Source organism: Chlorocebus sabaeus, chromosome 16 (genome assembly GCF_047675955.1).
Source record: "Chlorocebus sabaeus isolate Y175 chromosome 16, mChlSab1.0.hap1, whole genome shotgun sequence".
Taxonomy (NCBI): Eukaryota; Metazoa; Chordata; class Mammalia; order Primates; family Cercopithecidae; genus Chlorocebus; species Chlorocebus sabaeus.
In genome coordinates, this window is record NC_132919.1 from 79,674,842 (window position 1) to 79,693,651 (window position 18,810).

Consider the following 18,810-nt stretch of genomic DNA (forward strand, 5'->3'; position numbering starts at 1 on the left):
CTTTTTGGTAAAACAGCAGCAAAATGTTATTACAAATCCATGGCAAAGGCCTGGCGCTGTTGCTCATGCCTGTAATCCCAGCACTTTGGGAGGCCAACAAGGGCAGATCACCTATGTCAGGAGTTCAAGACTAGCCTGGCCAACACGGCGCAACCCCGTCTCTACTAAAAATACAAAAAATTAGCCGGGCGTGGTGGCGGGCACCTGTAATCCCAGCTACTCAGGAGGCTGAGGCAGGAGAGTCGCTTGAACCCAGGAGGTGGAGGTTGCAGTGAGCTGAGATGGTGCCATTGCACTCCAGCCTGGGTGACAAGGGCAAAACTCCATCTCAAAAAAACAAAACAAACAAAAAATCCACAGTAAGATGTGAGCTCAGCGTCCACTGAGTGGCCACATCGTGGCTGGGGTGAGGTCTAGAGGGCTCCAGTGCGTGGCTGAGTGTGGCCCAGTGGGCAGTCTGGACAGGCTGACCTGGGCAGGTCAGCCGGCGGCCAAGGCCTTCTGCTGGAGCCCAGCCTGTGTGGTCTGCGTGCAGCCTGGCTGACTGGGAAGCATCTGTGCTTTGGGGTTGGCGGCAATGACGCACTGTTTCTCCGCTGGGCTGTGCAGTACACATGGGGGCAGCCACACACTCCCGGCCCTGGCCCTGGGCCCCTCTTCGCATCTCAGCTGCTTCTACTCTGATCCACTCTTGGGGTCTCAAGACACCTGGAACCAGTCTTCCTTTCCCTGCAGCCTCGTCGGGGTCACACAGTCCCTGGCCCCCTGCTGGGGTCCTGGGGGGCCCTGGATGCTGCCTGCTCCCTTTGCTTCCAACCCCCAGAGGAATTCCTCCTCTTCACACAAAGGCTCCCACTTTCTCTCTCAACAATAATCCCCCCATCCCCACTCCCACCCCCCACTCCCTCCCCCCAGCTCCCCACGCCGGCTCGCAGAAGGTGGGGTATCCCGTGGAAAGGGCTTCCCGCTGGGAAGCTGGTCCTCTGACCAGGCCCTAGTACTCCACTGTGACCCTGAGGGGTCTCCTCAAACGCAGGGGCCTTGGTTGTCCCTCTCTAAGGCACAGGGAATCTGGAGGCTTTGCCCAACTTGATCCTCCTGAGACAACGCCTGGGGGATTTTCAGAAAAAGTGAGCTGAGGGAGGGTGAAGGGCCTGCCTCTTTGCCTGGGAGGCCTGAGCTGGTGCTGCTGGGAGGACCTGGCTGTATCCCGGGGCAAAGCAGGGAGGTGTGAGTGGGGCACAGTCCCTGGGGCAGGGAGGGTGAGCTGGCCCCCTCCCCAGGGCAGGCCGGCCCCTAGCTCAGAATATCCACTTTGCAGGCCCTGGTTTCTTCACTGGTCCTTTTCCTGCCAAGCCCTCCTCAGGGACGGTGGCAGGGAACTGGCCATGAGTCCAGGACCCCAGGGCAGGGTACAGCCCTAGGCCGGAGGCAGGAGCTGGATGTGTCAAGGCGGCTGCCCCAGGCGTGACTCCCTGTGACCCCGGATTCTTCTACCTGATGCTAATCTGAGGTCAACCCAGTAACTGGTGTGTAAAAACACACTTGGCCTCCACTACTTTCCGCCCCTCCTTCTCGCCTGACCTGTTTTGCCGAGCCTGGCCGGGATTTCGCTTTCTGCATTGGGCTGATTGGGCCACAGGGAAACCATGTGAACCACAGTTTGCTGGGCACAGTGTGAGGAACGCGCCTCTTGGGTCCTGCACCCCTCCCCCACCGGCTGCTCGTGCTCTGGCCCCGAACAGAGCTTCTGGAAAGTTCCTGAAACATCCAAGGCCTTGCAGTGATTAACCAGGGGAGGGGGACTGGGGCCTGCTTGCCCCTCCCAGGCTTACCCCGTCCCAGGGCCTGGTGTGTGCTCAGGCAGGGCCACCTGAACTGGGCTCCATCCCCTCAGGTGGCTGCACTATACTTGGAGGGATTTGGAGACGGAATCTCGCTCCGTCGCCCGGGCTGGAGTGTAGTGGCGCGATCTCGGCTCACTGCAAGCTCTGCCTCCCGGGTTCACACCATTCTCCTGCCTCAGCCTCCAGAGTAGCTGGGACTACAGGTGCACACCACCACGCCCAGCTAATTTTTTTTGTATTTTTAGTAGAGACGGGGTTTCACTGGGTTAGCCAGGATGGTCTCGATCTCCTGACCTCGTGATCCGCCTGCCTCGGCCTCCCAGAGTGCTAGGATTACAGGCGTGAGCCACCGCGCCCGGCCTTGGAGGTTGAAGCTGGTGGAATCTCAGGGAGGACACAGCCTGTCCTATTGCAGGGAGGTGCAGCCCTGGCTCCCATCTCAGCCTGGGGGCATGAGAACTCTGAGCACAAAGGGAACAGAGCTGGTCCCCAGCTTTCTGGCCACCCTGTGGGTTTCTTCTCCTGCACCTGAGCCACAGCCCAGCTCTTGACCAAATTGGCCTCTGGTGGCTCATTCTCCAGGCGCTCCGGGCTCTTTGGGTGCCCCTGGGCACACCTACCTGGCTTCCTAGGGCTTTGGGAAGGGCCGGACAGTGAGCTCACGCCTTCCCTGGTTCTCCAGAGCCTGCCTTGGGGCTGGGGAGGGCCTGGCCCTGATGGCAGCTCAGGCCTCAAGTCCATTCTGTGGCACAGAGGCCCTTCTGTCTCCCTGTGGCCTCTGCTGTTCTCTGGGGTTCACCTCTGCTGTCCCAAGGGCCCAAGTTCTGCTGGACCCCCTCTGGCTGCCACAGGGCTCCTCACGCACCCAAGATCAACCCTTCTCAAATGCATTGAATTATTTCGAAGTCTCTCGGGAACAAGGCTTTTCCCACCGCTGTCAGCAGGGCACCCGGGCCTTCAGTGCACAGTGACAGCAAATGTGACTTGGCTCCCCCCACCCCGAATCTCCAGAAGCTGTGTGCACCTTTCCAGGGTCCCCACGCCTGTGAGGCTCACCCCTCTGTCTCCCCAGCCCGTGTCAACCCTCACCTGCTAATGCCTCCTAATGGACACCCCCACCCCTGAGCTCCTGGAGCTCAGCCCTGGGGATCACAGTGGCCCTGGGGCTGCCTTTGTGGGACTGAGTGTGACAACAGAAGAGCAATGGGGTGCAGGGGAGGGAGGCCCCGGTGATCTGGTCCCTATGGCCTCTCCGCATGGCGATGCCCTGGGCCTGCTCTGTCCAGCTGCCTTCCCCGCCTCACTGGCACATGGAGCCCGGAGCCCCCACTGGGCAGATGCACAAGAGGGGAGGGTACTAGGCGCTGCAGGATCCAGGGCTCTGGGCAGTCCTGCCACCCATCACTCAGCCTAGTGAGGCAGGGCCAGCAGGAAACCCCAGATCCTTCAGGCCCCGCCTGCTGGCCTTTGAAGCAGAGGAGAGGTGGGACTTTGGGGGCCTGGGTACCAACCACAGGCTGACCCCTTGTTCCATGCCAGCACCTCCTCTGGGCGACCATGGCTCCTCCCCCAATGGCACTGGCGGGTCCCCTGCTGCTGAGCCTGCCCAGGCCTGTCTGCTACAGACTGTCAGTGTTGCCTCATGTGGGCCCCATCCCAACCCTTGAGAGGGGTCACCCAGTAGTGGGTTACAAGCTGGGGCCCCAAGGAAGGGAATTTAAGGGAAACACTTCATGGGCATAAGGCTTTGAGAGACGCGGGTCTGTCCCACCGGAGGCTGCATCGCGGACGGCAGGCACACAGGCCTCACTTGGGCGAGAGGAGACCCAGAGATGCACAGCCTTCCTCCTGGGCCGGCTCCCCACTACAGCCCATCGAGCTCAGCCCACAGGAAGGAGAGGTGCCAAGAACCCCAAGCACAGGTGGCTGCAGGCTGGTGGGTGCCGAGGAGGCCGCTAGGAGGCTGGGACGGTGAGAGCCAGGGACGGGCAGCGAGCTGGACAGCCTCTGGGTATCTCCCCACCCCACCCTGTCCTGCCTTTCAGAGGAGAAAAGGCAGGAGAAGGCCCTGAGGCCCCGGAAGGGAAGTGACGTGCAGCAGCTGAGCTGGGGCAGCAGGAGGTGGCAGCTGTCTCAGCTGTTTTGGGGGCATGGGAACTGGTTTCCTGGTCCTAAAGTGAGGATGCTGGCCTCATGCCCCTTGGGCCGGGACTCTGCACTGAGTGCTGAGTGCCTGGGGTGGTGTTTAGACAACTTGTGGTTTCTGTTGGCACTATCTGGGGACAGCAAAAAGCAGCATGGGCCAGTGTGCTGGGCAGATTCCAGGTAAAATTCATGGCAAGGGAACTTTCAAAAGGGGCCCATGGGGCCCTCCCAGGTGTGCCAGGCCAGCTCACATCTCCAGGTGGGCACCCTAGCATCTCAGGCCACAGACCAGCAGGTCACCGCCATGTTCCCGGGGAGCAGCACTGCCTGCCACTCACTTTGGCTGAGACCCGTGTCTCAGGGCTGCCCCCTGCATGTCTTGGCAGGAGGATGGACGGCGGGAAGGAGGCCACGCTCTCCTCCAGGGAGCCTGGCTCTGCAGGAGCTACGCCAGCCACGCACATATCAGCTGCCCAACCTGCTTGGCACACGGAGGGCCACACGCCTGGCCAAAGGCCTCTCCCCACTCCTCCTCCTCCCCTGGAGACCAGGCGCCTGGAGTTGCTCTCAGGAGATCTGGGCAACGACCCTCTGGATCCCAGGAATTTTGCTTTCCCTGGGAAGAGAGGCAAAGGTGCACACACCTGCAGCAGGTCAGGGGTGGGGGATGCATGGCACAGCGGCTTGGTGCCCGGGTGGGGCACGGATGCCACGGGAGTGGGGAGTGGGGAATGGCTGCCTCGGACCCTGCTATGTGGCTTGTCGCCCTCCATGGCATTGCTGCACCTCCTGTTTGACTCCAGCTGCATAGCACACAGGGCGAGGTTAGCATGAGGGGCCAAAGTGGCCCCCGCCAGAAAGGAGGAAGAAGAGGCCCCCGGTAGGTGCGTGCTTCTGGGCCTGGCACTTGGCACACTGGGGATAGGCAGATGGAGTTGGTCTGCAGGTTCCAGAATGAAGGGGGCCTGTTGTGGCAGAGGAGGAGGGCAATCTGGGTTGAAGAAACACCCCCTGCTGTCCAACAGCTGCACTGCCTGCTCCCCCGGCAACACCTGCCACATGGACTGGAGAAGACACGTCAGCCCCTGGGCTGGAAGTCGTGGACTGGCATCCACTTGAGACAGGACTCTGGGAGGGGTCAGCTGTCGGCCCTCCTGCCTCGGCTGCTCTCAGCATCCTACAGTGCCATCGGGTGCTCTCAGGACAGATGCCTCCAGAATAGGCTCTTGTACAGAAAGTGGGTGGGCTCTTCGGGTGCTCTCAGGACAGATGCCTCCAGAATAGGCTCTTGTACAGAAAGTGGGTGGGCTCCAGTGCCCAGAGTCACGGCACGGATGAGGCGGCTTTGGGTCACTCTGCACACACCTCAGGATGGAAGTCCTGGTCAGAAAATGCATGAGCGTTTCTTGAGGACCCCACTGCTCCTGGGGCAGGCTGGTCTCTATCCCCGTTCCCCGTCCCACGTGCCTCCTTGCCTCTGTCCACGTGATGTTGGAGCAGCAAGCCTTCTCCAAGCTCAGAGTCAGAGGCCACAGGCCACTGTCCCTTTGGCCAGGCTGTAGTCCTTGACTCTGGAGCACTCGGAGAGCAAGTGGCAGAGATGAGTGACCTGTGGCCGCTCTGGCTGCTAGTGTGATGAGTGTGATGGCTTGTCCAGGTCCTGGAGTTTTGCTGAAAGAGCGCCTGACCTGTGCTCCCACCCCTGCAGACGGCTCCTCTGTGGACAGCCGGGCTGTTCTTGCTCCTCGGAGGAGTCCCCCAACCCCTCAGGAAAGAGGTTCAGCCCTGGCCACGGACCTGGCATAAAATTTGCACACTAACAGCAGGGTCCACCGAAAGCCCAAAACAACAGTGAGTTTCAGGGCGAGTGAGTCTCAGGGCGAGAATCTCTCTTGCTTGTGTTGCATTGGTGTCAGTTGTCACTGGCTTTCAGTTTTAAATGGAAATACACAGGGTAGTGCATGTGACAGTGTCCAAGATATGCACAGCAGATTTTCATTCACAAAAAATCTGGCCCCAAGAGCTAAATGGAAATACCTTCCGCTGTCCTTCCCAAGTCACAGAGCAAACACCTCGGTTCCCAGGGGTCCGCATCAGTTCTGGTGGAGGCAGTGACTGTGAGCGTGACCAACTGGGCTAATTTGTCCTGAAATTTAGTTGGGACAGCTACAGTTTCTTAATTGTATGACCAGAGAGTGAAGCGTTTCACTGAAGATCTATGGCCAGTGTCTCCAGGGGCAGCCCTGGAAAGGAAGGAGCCTCGCTTTCTCCAAGAGGAAGACGCATGCTCCAGGGCAGGGGCAAGCTGGGTGTGTCTGTGTGAAGTGGGTGCACGTTCATGCTCTTTAAGCTGCAACTGTGCTTCCTGTAGGACAGAACGAAGTTCTTCGAGGAGGCCGATGAAGGCAGAATATGGGTAAGACCAAACTTACACAAAATCCTTCTACATTTTCATATCAAAACATGTTAAACATAAACCTCCAAATACCTACAGGGATACAAGCACAGGGCTTCTGAAACAGGCGGGATACACAGCCTCAGTCTGTCCAAGGCCCACACAGAAAGTCTTGGGGGAGTCACTGAAGGAAGGAGGGGAAAGAGCTCAGAAGAAGCCATAAGAGAGCGAGACATGGACAGGAAACCAGGCGGCCCCGGTGCCCCCCAGGAGTTCAGAGTCGAGGGCTGGGGTGGCACAGAGGGGAGCGTGTGGTACACATGCCTGAGAGGGGCCTACGAGGCGGCTGCAAGGCATGAGGTTCTGTGAACCCGGTGTGAACTGGCAGATGTTGCCACAGGACAAAATTAGAATGTGTAACTTGTAAAGCAGCAGAGGAAAACTTGGTTTCTCCAGTGTAAAACAAGAATGTAGGAAAATCAAACAAATGGAAAATAAATAATGTGGAGATTAAATTCCAGTAGACAATAGTTCAATGGATATTTATAGATGAGTAAACTGACTAATGAAAAAAAAATCTTAGATTGAATTTTTTAAAAATAAAGATCCAACAATAAAAGATCCACTTAAAAAGACAGAAAAAGTAAAAATTAAAAAATAAAATAGAATTAGGCAGAAAATAAGACAAGAGGCAAAGAACTCTTCTTTTTTTTTTTTTTTGAGACAGAGTCTCGCTCTGTCACCCAGGCTGGAGTGCAGTGGTGGGATCTCGGCTCACTGCAAGCTCTGCCTCCTGGGTTCACGCTGTTTTCCTGCCTCAGCCTCCTAAGTAGCTGGGACTACAGGCGCCCGCCACCTCGCCTGGCTAATTTTATTTGTATTTCTTTTAGTAGAGATGGGGTTTCACCTTGTTAGCTAGGATGGTCTCAATCTCCTGACCTCGTGATCCACCCGCCTTGGCGTCTCAAAGTGCCTGGCCTTTTTTATTTATTTATTTATTTTTTTTGAGAGGCTGTCTTGCTCTGTCACTCAGGTTGGAGTGCAGTGGCATGATCATGGTTCACCGCAGCCTCGACCTCCTGGGCTCAAATGATCCTCCTGCCCCAGCCTCCCAAATAGCTGGGACCACAGATATGTGCCACCACACCCAGTCTTCTTATCTTTTAAAGCATGTTGGGCCTTGTTTTGACAGAAAGGTGGGTTACATGTTTTCTTGTTTTTTGTTTTTGTTTTTTGAGACAGAGTCTGTTCTGTCACTCAGGCTGGAGTGCAGTGGTGCGATCTCGGCTCACTGCAACCTCTGGCTCCAAGGTTCAAGGGATTCTCGTGCCTCAGCCTCCCAGGTAGTTGAAATTACAGGCGCTTGCCACCATACCTGGCTAATTTTTATATTTTCAGTAGGGATGGGGTTTTACCAAGTTGGCCAGGCTGGTCGTGAACTCCTGACCTCAAGTGATCCGTCCGCCTTGGCCTCCCAAAGTGCTGGGATTACAGGTGGGGGTCATAGTGCTCGCCTTCTTGTCTTTTAAAGGGTGTTGGGCCTTGTTTTGGGTAAAAGTTGGGTTATGTGGTGTGTTTTTTTTTTTGAGACAGAGTCTGCTCTGTCACTCAGGCTGGAGTGCAGTGGTGCAATCTCGGCTCACTGCAACCTCTGCCTCCCAGGTTCAAGTGATTCTCCTGCCTCGGCCTCCTGAGTCATTGGGATTACAGGCATGCACCACCACGCCTGGCTAATTTTTGTATTTTTAGTAGAGACGGGGTTTTACCAAGTTGACCAGGCTGGTTGTGAACTCCTGGCCTCAGGTGATCCGCCCACCTCAGCTTCCCAGAGTTCTGGGATTACAGGCATGAGCTGCCACGCCCAGCTTTGGATTCCTATAGCTACAGTTTCTCAGGTAGGTTCTAGATGAGCCTTCACTGCAGACAGCATCAGCCCCGTTCCCACGGTGTGGCTCCTCCGGAGTCTCCACTGAATGTCCACAGTGATCACCGGGGACCCATCACCCCGGCTGTAGCTTCAGTATGTCATGACCCTGTGTGAGCTCTGGAAGTTGTTCACCTTACACGCTCTTTTCTCCTCTTTGCCTGGCTTTGTGGCGTTTTCTTCTATACACGTGCAGGCTGGTCCTCAGTACACACTCAAGAGAACCCTGTGCAGATTTCTGGAGCTCTTTTCTGCAGTTTCCTCCTTGCTGGATTCTGCCCTGAAACGCCGGCTCCTGCTATCTCCCCAGGCCCCAGTGCGGTCTCAACTCCGTAAGGGTACTCAGCTCTGCTCAGGCCCTGCTTCTCTCCCTGTACCGGCAGCCCAGACACGGCCTTCAGGCAGAAGGCCAGGGCCCCAGGGCTCGCCTTGCCTGTGTCCTTCCCACAAGGGTGGTGGTCTTGTCCTCGATCTCGGTCTTGTTCGGGATCTCGGTCTTGTTCGGCCAGTTGTCCAATGTCTACAAACTGTTGTTTCGTATACTTTTTCCAGTTTTCTAGTTGTTTATGGAGGAACATTAAAGTCTGGTCCTTATAACTACAGCCTGGCCAGAAGCAGAAGTGACTGCCCGCTGTTGTGTGGCCATAGAATAAATATTACCAGAAAGTAAGCCGATTTGGTTATTTCTTAATGTATTTACTTTGTTCTAAAAGTTATTTCAACACAAGTTACTTTCCTAAGTGGCAATCATGGTTTCGTCATTACCATTTCTTTTTTTTCTTTTTTTTTTTTGAGGCGGAGTCTCGCTCTGTAGCCCAGGCTGGAGTGCAGTGGCCGGATCTCAGCTCACTGCAAGCTCCGCCTCCCGGGTTCACGCCATTCTCCTGCCTCAAGACTCCCGAGTAGCTGGGACTACAGGCGCCCGCCACCTCGCCCGGCTAGATTTTTGTATTTTTTAGTAGAGACGGGGTTTCACCGGGTTAGCCAGGATGGTCTTGATCTCCTGACCTCGTGATCCGCCCGTCTCGGCCTCCCAAAGTGCTGGGATTACAGGCTTGAGCCACCACGCCCGGCCCGTTATTACCATTTCAAGAAAAGAGCTAACAAACATCTACTTGACCATCTGTTTCTGAGAAAGTTCTGAGGCTGCCCTGTCCTTCAGAAGCCACAGGTGTGACAATCAGTGAAGGTGGGAGGCTGGGCTTGTCTGTGCCATTCAGGACACCCCAGTGCTCCCTTCTTGGCCAGAGCTCCGGTTCTTGGATTCCTGTAGCTTCCGTGACAAGGTGCTGTGGGGCTGTGCGTCTAGCCTCATAAAACGTCACCAGCGTGAACTGCTCTGTCAGTCACAGCTTGTCCTGAGAGCAGCAACGGGGCTAGAAGGACAGGGGCAGGCACTAAGACACAAGAGAGCAGGGTCCTCTCCTTCCTGGACAGCAGGACTGTCCTGATTCCACTACAAGGTTGCCGTGGCAGTGACCAGTGAGGCCTGTGCTTGTGTTTTTGCACACTGAGGAGCTGCCTCCATTCATTCTCCCTCGCATTCCTGGAGCCCACATGCTCCTCACCAAGCTTGCCTCCTGGCTCATGTGTGGGTGAAGGGCTCCACGCCAGGCCGGGCTCGGGGCTCATACCTGTCCTCTCAGCACTTTGAGAGGCCAAGGTGGCAGGACTGCTTGAGCCCAGGAGTGTGAGACCAGCCTGGGTGCCAGAGTGAGACCCCGTCTCTACAAAAAAATTTTTTAAAAAGTAAAAAGATTAGCCAGCCATGGTGATGTGCACCTGTAGTCTCAGCTACTCAGGAGGCCAAGGCAGGTGGATCACTTGAGCCTGGAAAGTTGAGGCCACAGTGAGCCAAGATTGTACCACTGCGCTCTGGCCTGGGCGACAGAGCAAGAATAAAGTAAATAAGTAAGAGCCCCATGGCCCCTCGTGCCTGCCCTGCAACTTGGTCTTGGAGCTGTCTTGGGCTGTCCATCTCACCTTGGCCACCAGGAGCCTGACATGCACCTCCTAGTGTAGGTTTCCTGGGCCCCAACGGAGAGACCACAGACAGAAAAGCGGACTGTGATGTTCCCTGCGCATTTACAGGGGAGGCATAGACTGTTCTTCACTGTCCCCCATTTCTTCATGTGTCACAGCCGGCTCCTCGCCCATCCATGGCGGGGGCATCCCAACCTGCTCTCCTGAACAAAATGAACGGAAGCCCTGGGTGTCACAAGAAGCACAAAAGTGCCTGCGGAGGTCGGGGCTGGAGGCGGCATGGGAGCGGGGAGGGGCGGGGGCGTGAGGATGAGCTGGTGCTGAGGCCAAATGCTCAAGGCATGTTTGTATATCTTGGGAGCCCAGCTGGTCCTGCAGAGGCCAGTCACACTGAAATGCCACTCTGGAGTTCCACCATCCTTTCAGGAAAAGCCCAGAACAGTCTCAGTTCAAAAGCACAGGACACGAGGCAGGGGATGGAGGCAGTGTGTCCTGGGCGCCCACTGGCTCCTGAATGCAGAGGCTGGCAGCCCCTGCAGGGCCACAGTGACTGGGTGAGGGGCGGCTGGTGCTCAGGTATCGCAGTCCCGTGCTCTGTCTTCTCAGAGGCCAGGTGTGGGAGTTGAGACGCACTCACCCACAGCCACTCCATCCCCAGGCATGGTCCCACTGGAGTCCACCAAACCTCTAAAACTGTAAACATGACTCTTAGCTGGAGGGCCACCCGTGGGGCAGGAGTGTGCCATGATTTGGCCCACACCTTGTTTGGATTTACTTAGTTGCCAATGTTTTAGAAAGGAAACACTTTATATATAAAACGAACAGGATTTCCAGCCTCTCTGAGAAAAATGGGAAGACAGGCTTGTTGGCCCCACACTGCCATGGAGGGCGGCCCTGGGGTGGCACTGACACGGCCTCAGAAGACCAAGCCAGCCTGCAGGGCCACCACTGACCCCACTCCACAAGGTTGGCAGTCACCCTGTGCATGGGCACCTAGAACCTTCTCTGCAAAGGAGGCTCTGGCCTGGACTGGATCCAGGGCTTGGATTCAGATCCTGACTCCACCAGCTGGGGCTCTGTGACTTTGGACTTCGCCTCCGTCTAAGCAAAGAGCCCCAGCCTGCGACAACCACTGGGGCCCGAGCAGGGCGCAGTCACTCCAGTCGTGTGTGATCTCGGGCTGTCCAGCAAGAGAGGGCAAGAGGGGGCAAGAGGGGGAAAGAGGGAGCAGCTTTTGTCCTTCTTTCCCTTTGGATCTTTAGATGAGAAAAGCCTGGCTATAAGGTGTCTTCAACACACAGAACTGCCCAGAAATGCTCTAATTCTACCAACAGTTTAAAAAAACAACCAAGTTAGCAGTCAGTCAACAGAATCATGCGACCTAAGATAACATTTTATGGGCCAGGCACGGTGGCTCACGCCTGTAATCCCAGAGCTTAGGAAGACTGACATGGGAGGACTGCTTGAACCCAGGAGTTCGAGACCATCTTGGGCAACATAGTAAGACCCTGTCTCTACAAAAAAAATTTTTTTAATTAGCCGGGCGTGGTGGCTTACACCTCTGGTCCCAACTACTCAGGAGGCTGAGGCAGGAGGATCACTTGAACCTGGGAGGTGGAGGCTGCAGTGAGCTGAAATCGCACCACTGCACTCCAGCCTGGGCGACAGAGGGAGACTCTGTCTCAAAAATTAAAAAAATGTATGCAACCTTTTTTTTGTTTTTTTGAGATGGAGTCCCACTCTGTTGCTCAGGCTGGGGTGCAGTGGCGAGATCTTGGCTCACTGTAACCTCTGCCCTCTGAGTTCAAGCGATTCTCCTGCCTCAGCCTCCGGAGTAGCTGGGATTACAGGCACCCGCCACTGTGCCTGGCTAAGCTTTTGTATTTTTAGTAGAGACGGGGTTTCACCATCTTGGCCAGGCTGGTCTTCAACTCCTGACCTCATGATCCACCCGCCTCGGCCTCCCAAAGTGCTGGGATTACAGGCGTGAGCCAACTCGCCTGGCCACAACCTTTTTTTTTTCTTTTTTAAAGGAAACATCTCGAAATCTGTAGAGAAATAAATATAAATTTCAAAAGAACAAATTAAAATAATAATAATAAATAAATATAAATTTCAAAAGAACAAATTTTTTAATGCCCCAGCATTAACATGGGGCCCTCTTTAAAGTTGTGACCCTTTTTGCTCCTAAACCATCCTCTGCAGCTGGAGGGTGGGGTGGGGAATGAGAGTGGGGGGGAGGGGGGCCTCCACCCAGAAGAAAACAAAATCACTCACCCAGACCCACCCAGAGGGTGCACGGCAGGGACCGCCGCCAACTCCCACCTCAGGGAGTGGCCCGCTGAGCCCTGGCCCCAGTCTCCATGAGGCCCCACGTGGCAGCCCTACCCCCTTCTCCTGTGCAGCCTTCCCCACCCCCACAGCACAGCCGCATTCCTCAGAAGCTCTGGCCCAGCATCTCCTCTGACCCCATGACACACTTGGCCCTCCCCCTGCTCTAATCAGATAAGTCCCTTCCAGAACACCAGGGTGTAGAGTGAGGGCTGGGCCTTGGGACCCTCAGCTCTGGGCTCTGTGGCCATGTGGCCTTGGGCCTCAGTTTCTGCATTTGAAAATGGCATCGTAGTAGCTGTACAGCCTTAGCCTGAATACCTGAGCACAGGTGAAACACCAGGTGTAGTGCCTGGCACTTAGCAGGCACTCAACAAATGTTCAAGGAAAACACACAAAACCATTCTGATTGCATGTGTCTGTAAACCAGGCTTCAGCCCTCCCTCTGGTCTCCAGTCCAGGCCCCCACAGCAGGGCCCTCTCTGGAAAGCTCCTGTCTCCCTTTGAATCCCTGACTTTCAGAAGTCACAACAAACACCCATTTTTCTGTTGCCAGCTTTCCTAGTCCCCTTTGAAAAGGACAAAAATGTCAACAACACATATACCACATATAAGACGGCCAACTGATAGGAAAAATCACCAACCTCATCCTTTAAAAATGGCAAATTGGGCCAGATGCGATGGTTCACGCCTGTAATCCCAGCACTTTGGGAGGCCGAGGTAGATCACTTGAGCCCAGGAGTTCGAGACCAGCCTGGGCTAACATGGGGAAAACCCATCTCTACAAAACAATTAAAAATTAGCCAGGTGTGGTGGTGTACACCATAACCCCTACTACTCACGGGGCTGAGGCAGGAGAGAGCCCAGGAGGTGGAGTCTGCAGTGAGCTGGGATTGCACCGCTGTACTCTAGCCTGGGTGACAGAGGGAGATCCTGACTCAAACAACAGTCAGGCAAATTGGGCCAGGTGCTCACACCTGCAATCCAGCACTTGGGAGGCCGAGGTGGGAGGACTGTTTGAGCCCAGGAGTTCAAGACCAGCCTGTGCAACACGGCAAGGTCTTGTCTACAAAATGTAAAAAATTAGCCAGGTGTGGCCGGGCGCGGTGGCTCAAGCCTGTAATCCCAGCACTTTGGGAGGCCGAGACGGGCGGATCACGAGGTCAGGAGATCGAGACCATCCTGGCTAACACAGTGAAACCCTGTCTCTACTAAAAAATACAAAAAACTAGCCGGGCGAGGTGGCGGGCGCCTGTAGTCCCAGCTACTCGGGAGGCTGAGGCAGGAGAATGGCGTAAATCCGGGAGGCGGAGCTTGCAGTGAGCTGAGATCTGGCCACTGCACTCCAGCCTGGGCCACAGAGCGAGACTCTGCCTCAAAAAAAAAAAAAAAAAAAAAATTAGCCAGGTGTGGTGGTGTGCGCCTGTGGTCCCAGCTGCTGGGAATGCTGAGGAAGGAGGAATGCTTGAGCCCGGGAGGCTGAGGAGCCGGGGAGGTTGAGGCTTTAGTGAGCCATGGCAGTGCCACTGCACTCCAGCCTGGGCAACAGACTGAGACCCTGTCTCAAAAACACAAAATAAGGCTGGGTGCGGTGGCTCATGCCTGTGATCCCAGGACTTTGGGAGGCCAAGGCAGGAGGGTCACTTGAGGTCAGGAGTTTGAGACCACCTTGGCCAACATGGTGAAACCCTGTCTCTACTAAAAATACAAAAATTAGCTGGGCACGGTGGCAGGCGCCTGTAATCCCAGCTACTCAGGACGCTGAGGCAGGAGAGTCGCTTGAACCTTGCGGAGAAGGTAGAGGTTGCAGTGAGCCGAGATTGTGCCACTGCACTCCAGCCTGGGCGACAGAGTGAGACTCCATCTCAAAATAAATACATAAAATAAAATGGACTAGGGAAAAAAAGGCAAATTTAAACCAATAATGAAGTATCAGTTTTGACTTATCAGATTGACCAAAAAACAAACCAACAAACAAACAAAAAAGCACCCAAACCATTTGCTAAATCCACCAGTACGGAGTGAGGAAAGGTGCCTCACGCCTGCAACCAGGAGCAGGAGTTGGGCCAATGTCCCGGGGGCAATTGGGTAACAGCACTCAGAACTGCCCCTACCTTCGACCCAGCTATTTCCCTCCTAGATACTGATCTAACAGCAGCCTCTGTGAGCACGCAGGGCACACGCACAGGAGCTTCACTGTCTTAAGAGCTAAAAACGACAGGCCGTCCAAGTGTCCACAAACATCAGCCAACAAAACAAAGGGAGGTGAGCTGATGCAGCTGCTCACAAAACTACCAGAAAGATCTGTCAGCTCTGTGTGTACTGACATAGAAAAATACTGCAGACATAAATAAAAAAGCAAGCTGCCCACACAATATGCGATTGAAAGGAAAGAGGATATACACATATATTTAAAAAACCACTTCTGTTCTCAGAGGGTGGCTGGGGAGTCTGGAGGGGTGCAGGGGCACTGGGCAGCTGTGGCCTGAGGGGTAGGGACTGGGAGGGAGTAAGAGAAGAGGGGGAAGGAACACAGTCCACTGAAACGTGATGTGGTGTTACTCATTAGTGCAGGACGCCCTACGCACCCGGAGACAGGGTTTGGAGCATCCTTTGCCCCAGTGAGGTGCTCCGGAACTTGCTTTGCTGCCCACAGACATGGGACAGACTCTTGGGTGGCTGGTCCCTGTACCGACTCCTGAAAGGACATTTGGAGCACTCGATACACACCCATAAGGTGCACTCTAAGAAGGTGGAGGCAGGTCTGCTGTAGGGGGTCGGCTTCAGAAGTAGGTCTTTCTCTGGGGGTGAGGTCAGACATGTGCCTGGGTGCTTCTCTGGAACTGCCTTAGGGAGGGCTTCCGTCCTCACTGGGTGCCACTCAGCCTGCGGCGCGCTTTATGTACGCTGGCTTTTGTTGTGCTGCTGAAGAATATCTTTCCAGGTAAAAACACTACCTTAGAAATCTGTGATTTCTTCACCCGTATCTAAGGTTAACCCTCGTGCGGCCATTTGTAAATACTCAATTCTACTTCTGCGTATTGTCGTGGTTTGTCTTAGAGTCCCTCTCTCGGCCTGGAATGCCTGGTAGTATGTGGTCTCCGTGAGAGGAAGTGGAGATCGAGTGAGCTGTGTTCCCACCCTGCCAGTTGTTGAATGGTTCTTTCTTTCCTTGGCTCCTGGAGAACAGCTACATTCTTATCTACCAGGCTCCGCTGAGCGGGCTGAAGGTGGGGGCGGGGGTGGGGGTGGGAGTGGTGAGAAATTATGTCTGTATTTTGATTAGAATGACACTACAGATTACCTTACTTTGGAGAAAACTGCTGCCTTTGTATATTTAATGCTTCCATCCAGGAAGTGTCTATTTTTCAAGCCTCACTTTTTTTTGGATAATGCTTGGTAGTTTCTCTAGTCTATCAAACATTTTCTGAGACTCCTAGGTTTTGTAGACTCGGGGCCTCCCATGCTCCCATTTCTCCCAGTTATCTCCCTGTAAACGGAAGGGACAGGAACCAAGGACCATGCCCCTGCATCTGTGGTGCCCCCCACCCCTGTGCACCTGTGGGTACCCCACCTGCAGACCATGCCCCTGCCCTCAGAGACATTCTGAAGCAGACCAGTGGAATCAAGTTTAGGAAGCAAAATGGCATGGCCTGGGGCTGGTGCAGGAAGGAAGGAAGCTGGATGGGGGACAGGTCTCCTGTGCAGGCTTTGGAGGAGGCAGGTGCTGGGCAAACAAGAAGGGTGCCTGCAGGTGCTGCAGGGTCTGCAGGTGGGGTACCCACAGGTGCACAGGGGTTGGGAGGCACCCACAGGTGCAGGCAGGCTGGAGCTGGAGTGCAGGTGGCTGGGGGAAGAAGGGAGGGAGATGAGGTTGGATGTGCTGGGCCCCACCAGTCTGTGTGGAGACCTATCTGAGGCTGTCATAAAAACGCAGGTGAGAGGAGGCTAGGCTTGGAGGTGGGTCCTCCAAAGAGCCGCATCCAGGGTGTATGGGGGAGCTCCAACTCCAGGCAGCTGTTCCAGCCTCAGAGGTAGGCCGTGCCCTGGGATGGGGTAACTGCTGGGTCTGGATAGGTTGGCAAAGGAGGGCCGTGGACATGAGCAGGAGGGTGGCTCAGGGCCCGTCCCAGGCCCAAGAGGAGTGTGGCTGTTCAACACAGCTGCGTGACATTGTGACTAAACACCATGTCCGACAATAGTCATTCATGTCATTAATTTAGATGCTACTAAATTGTTAACTATTTCAGTATCATTTCATTATTATTATTATTATTATTATTTTGCAGAGATGAGGTCTTGCTATGTTGCCCAGGCTGGTCTTGAACTCCTGGGCTCAAGTGATCCTCCTGCCTCAGCCTCCCAAAGTGCTGGGATTACAGGCATGAGCCACTGTGCCTGGCCCTTTTTTTTTTCTTCAGATGATGTCTCACTATATTGCCCAGGCTGGTCTGGAACCTCTGGGTTCAAGTGATCCTCCCACTTTAGCCTCCCAAAATGCTGCAATTACAGGTGTGGGCCACTGCACCTGGCCTATAGCAATTTTCATGTCAGACAAAATAGGTTTTTTGGTGAAATACAACATGAGGGGTTATAAGGGATGTTACATACTGATAAAGGGAGGAAAAGATCAAGAAGGCAAAAAACCTAAACATATATGCACCTAACAATGGACCTCAAAACACATAAAGCAACAATTGACAAAAACAGATAAATTGATAATTGTAGTTTAAGAACTAATATTTTCCTCTCAGAAGAATTAACATCACAGTAATTTAATTCTCTGACCAGAATGTAAAAATATTAGAAATCAGTAACAGACAAAAAAATAAAATTCCACAAATCTAGAAACTTAAGGAAAAATTCCATTTGAGGCCGGGCGCGGTGGCTCACGCCTGTAATCCCAGCACTTTGGGAGGCCGAGACGGGCGGATCACAAGGTCAGGAGATCGAGACCATCCTGGCGAACACGGTGAAACCCCGTCTCTACTAAAAAATACAAAAAACTAGCCGGGCGAGGTGGCGGGCGCCTGCGGTCCCAGCTACTCGGGAGGCTGAGGCAGGAGAATGGCGTAAACCTGGGAGGCGGAGCTTGTAGTGAGCCGAGTTCGTGCCACTGCACTCCAGCCTGGGCGACAGAGCAAAGACTCCGTCTCAAAAAAAAAAAAAAAAAAATTCCATTTAAGTTAAAGCAAAATGAGTTGAATTGTAAGTCCTGCTAGGGAAGGATAAGGGAACCATGGGGATGCCAAGATTTAGGAGACACGGTAAAAGCAAAGCAGCGCTTGGGGGAATATGCATTTCTTCGGCTGCACTGATCAGAAAACAAGACAGATTTCAGATTTGAAGAAGGCATCACGAAGCTAGCACTCCTCCACTATCCTTGTAAACCATCCAAAAGCAAAAAAATAATAATAATAATGAAAAGCAAAAATGCAAACTTCATTTTCATTAAAACTAAGAGCTAGAAATGGTGATGGTGGAGGGGGGGCTACCAAAGGCTGCAGGAATTTGGCAAGGGCTGTGTCAAAGACATACAGATGCCTCGTTAAAGACCCAGAAAGAGCAGGGAGAGGGCACTTCTCAAAGGCGAGGGCATGCCCTGAGGGTAGGACCTAATTCCTTGTTTCAGGAATAGGAACATGGGCTGGCAGCAAGTGCTTCCCTGACCTTGTTCTGTTCCTGGAAGAGAGGAGGGAGAGTGAACCAGGAACAGAACAGGCCGTATCTGCAAAGTGCAGTATATGTGGGGAAAGGGAAGAGAGAAGCTGTATCAGCTGTTAAAAGCCTGACAGGTGCAGACTTGTACTTAAAGCTAAAATCAACAACAAAACTCTGCTAGATTGGAAAATGGCTCTGGCTTCATTTTCCATACAAACTTTTTCAAATAGCTAGTCAAGTAAAAATTTACCTGTTTTAAAGATGAGGCCAGGCACAGTGGCTCATGCCTGTAATACCAGCACTTTGAGAGGGTAACGTGAGAGGATCGCTTGAGCACAGGAGTTCGAGACCAGCCTGGGCAACACAGCGAGACCTTGTCTCTACAAAAAACGAAAACAATCTTAGCTGAGCATGGTGGTGTGTGCCTGTGGTCCCAGCTACTTGGGAGGCTGAGGTGGGAGAATCGCTCGAGCCCAAGAGGTCGAGGCTGCAGTGAGCTGAGATTGCGGCACTTCACTCCAGCC

General features: G+C 54.1%; 1 protein-coding gene across 12 annotated transcripts in view; it reads right to left on the reverse strand.

The window, feature by feature from the left end:
- Positions 1-18,810, reverse strand: part of CCDC57 (coiled-coil domain containing 57) — a 110,655-nt gene that overhangs the window by 1,040 nt on the left and 90,805 nt on the right. For 11 of the 12 annotated variants that reach the window (XM_037993419.2, XM_037993418.2, XM_037993413.2 and 8 more), the window contains one exon: positions 9,828-10,987. The exons of the other annotated variant lie outside the window; for it this stretch is intronic. In XM_037993419.2, coding sequence (XP_037849347.2) covers positions 10,680-10,987 — 308 coding nt within the window. In that variant the 3' untranslated portion in view covers positions 9,828-10,679. Of the gene's footprint in view, positions 1-9,827; positions 10,988-18,810 lie in introns of those variants that run through there. 12 annotated transcript variants of the gene reach the window in all.